Source organism: Zeus faber (assembly GCF_960531495.2).
Source record: "Zeus faber genome assembly, chromosome: 15".
Lineage (NCBI taxonomy): Eukaryota > Metazoa > Chordata > Actinopteri > Zeiformes > Zeidae > Zeus > Zeus faber.
The window spans coordinates 1280370-1282869 of record NC_137194.1 but is presented as its reverse complement, the minus strand read 5'-3'; the positions used below and the strand labels follow the sequence as shown (position 1 = coordinate 1282869).

General features: G+C 46.7%; 1 protein-coding gene across 1 annotated transcript in view; it reads left to right on the top strand.

Annotated features, from left to right (window-relative positions):
- Positions 1–1645: 1645 nt before the first annotated feature.
- LOC307240638 (uncharacterized protein) overlaps positions 1646–2500 on the top strand; it is a gene marked incomplete at both ends in the record, with an annotated part of 16124 nt that continues 15269 nt past the window's right edge. Inside the window, one exon of the mRNA XM_080014476.1 lies at positions 1646–1705. Coding sequence (XP_079870602.1) covers positions 1646–1705 — 60 coding nt within the window. The remainder of the gene's footprint in view (positions 1706–2500) is intronic.

Below are 2500 nucleotides of genomic sequence, written 5' to 3'. Positions count from 1 at the left end.
AGAATAGAATAGAATAGAACAGAACAGGAACAATATAATAGAATAGAATAGAATATGATACAGTACAATACAATACAATATGAATAATAGAATAGAATAGAACAGGAACAATAGAATAGAATAGAACAGGAACAATAGAATAGAATGAGAAAAATTGAATAGAATGAGAACAATAGAATACAATAGAATAGAATACAATACAATAAGAACAATCAAATAGAATACAATACAATAGGAGCAGTAGAATAGAATAGAACAGGAACAATAGAATAGAATGAGAACAATAGGAGCAGTAGAACAGAACAAACCCTGGCGTCCTTCTCTCTCAGGCTTTGTTTCTTTGTGCCCGTGGGCGTCGCCCGGACACTGCCGCCCTGCTGACCAGCACCGCCGACGGCTTTGTGTCCGCCTGGGCTGTGGACCAGCAGGTCTGCATCCAACCACGCCCAACCACACCCAACCACGCCCAACCACACCCAACCACACCCAACCACGCCCAACCACATCCAACCACATCCAACCACGTCCGACCACGTCCAACCACGTCCAACCACACCCAACCGCATCCACTCACACCCAACCACACCCAACCACGTCCAACCACGCCCAACCACACCCAACCACACCCAACCACGTCCAACCACACCCAACCACGCCCAACCACGCCCAACCACACCCAACCACACCCAACCACGTCCAACCACGTCCAACCACACCCAACCACACCCAACCGCATCCACTCACACCCAACCACACCCAACCACGTCCAACCACACCCAACCACATCCAACCACATCCAACCACATCCAACCACGTCCGACCACGTCCAACCACGTCCAACCACACCCAACCGCATCCACTCACACCCACTCACACCCAACCACGTCCAACCACACCCAACCACGTCCCACTCACTTCCAACCACATCCAACCACATCCACTCACACCCAACCACACCCAACCACGTCCAACCACACCCAACCACGTCCAACCACACCCAACCACGCCCAACCACATCCAACCACACCCAACCACATCCACTCACACCCAACCACACCCAACCACGTCCAACCACACCCAACCACGTCCCACTCACGCCCAACCACATCCAACCACATCCAACCACGTCCGACCACGTCCAACCACGTCCAACCACACCCAACCACACCCAACCACGTCCAACCACGCCCAACCACGTCCCACTCACGTCCAGCCACATCCTCTCACGTCCAACCACACCCAACCACATCCACTCACACCCAACCACACGCAACCACATCCAACCACACCCAACCACGTCCCACTCACGTCCAACCACACCCAACCACGTCCCACTCACGTCCAACCACATCCAACCATGTCCAACCACGCCCAACCACGTCCCACTCACGTCCAACCACATCCTCTTACGTCCAACCACATCCAGCCACGTCCAACCACGTCCAACCACACCCAACCACGTCCACTCACACCCAACCACACCCAACCACGTCCAACCACACCCAACCACACCCGACCACCTCCAACCACACCCAACCACGTCCAACCACATCCACCCACATGCCACTCACCCTCTCCCCTCCTCCAGGGAGGAATGTTAGGGAGGTTCCGGGCGGTGTATGGTGAGACAGGCTCTGTCACCGCCATGTGCACGGACCCCAAAGACAAGATTCTACTGACGGGCGACAGCAGAGGCTACATGACGGTACGTGGAGGAGATGCAGCAGGGGGCGCTGTTCAAGAAAAGATACCACTTTATACCACTTCATACCACTTTATACCACTTTATACCACTTTATTCCAGTTTATACCACATTATACCACTTTATACTACTTTATTCCACTTAATACCACTTTATTCTACTTTATACCACATTATACCACTTTATTCCACTTTATACCACATTATACCACTTTATACCACTTTATACCACTTTATTCCACTTTATACCACTTTATTCCACTTTATTCCACTTTATACCACTTTATACCACTTTATACCACTTTATTCCACTTTATTCCACTTTATACCACATTATACCACTTTATACCACTTTATACCACTTTATACCACTTTATTCTACTTTATACCACATTATACCACTTTATACCACTTTATACCACTTTATACCACTTTATTCTACTTTATACCACATTATACCACTTTATTCCAGTTTATACCACTTTATTCTACTTTATACCACATTATACCACTTTATACCACTTTATACCACTTTATTCCAGTTTATACCACATTATACCACTTTATTCCACTTTATACCACTTTATACCACATTATACCACATTATACCACTTCATACTACTTTATACCACTTTATTCCACTTTATACCACATTATACCACTTTATTCCACTTTATACCACTTTATACCACATTATACCACATTATACCACTTTATACTACTTTATACCACTTTATTCTACTTTATACCACATTATACCACTTTATTCCAGTTTATACCACTTTATACCACTTTATA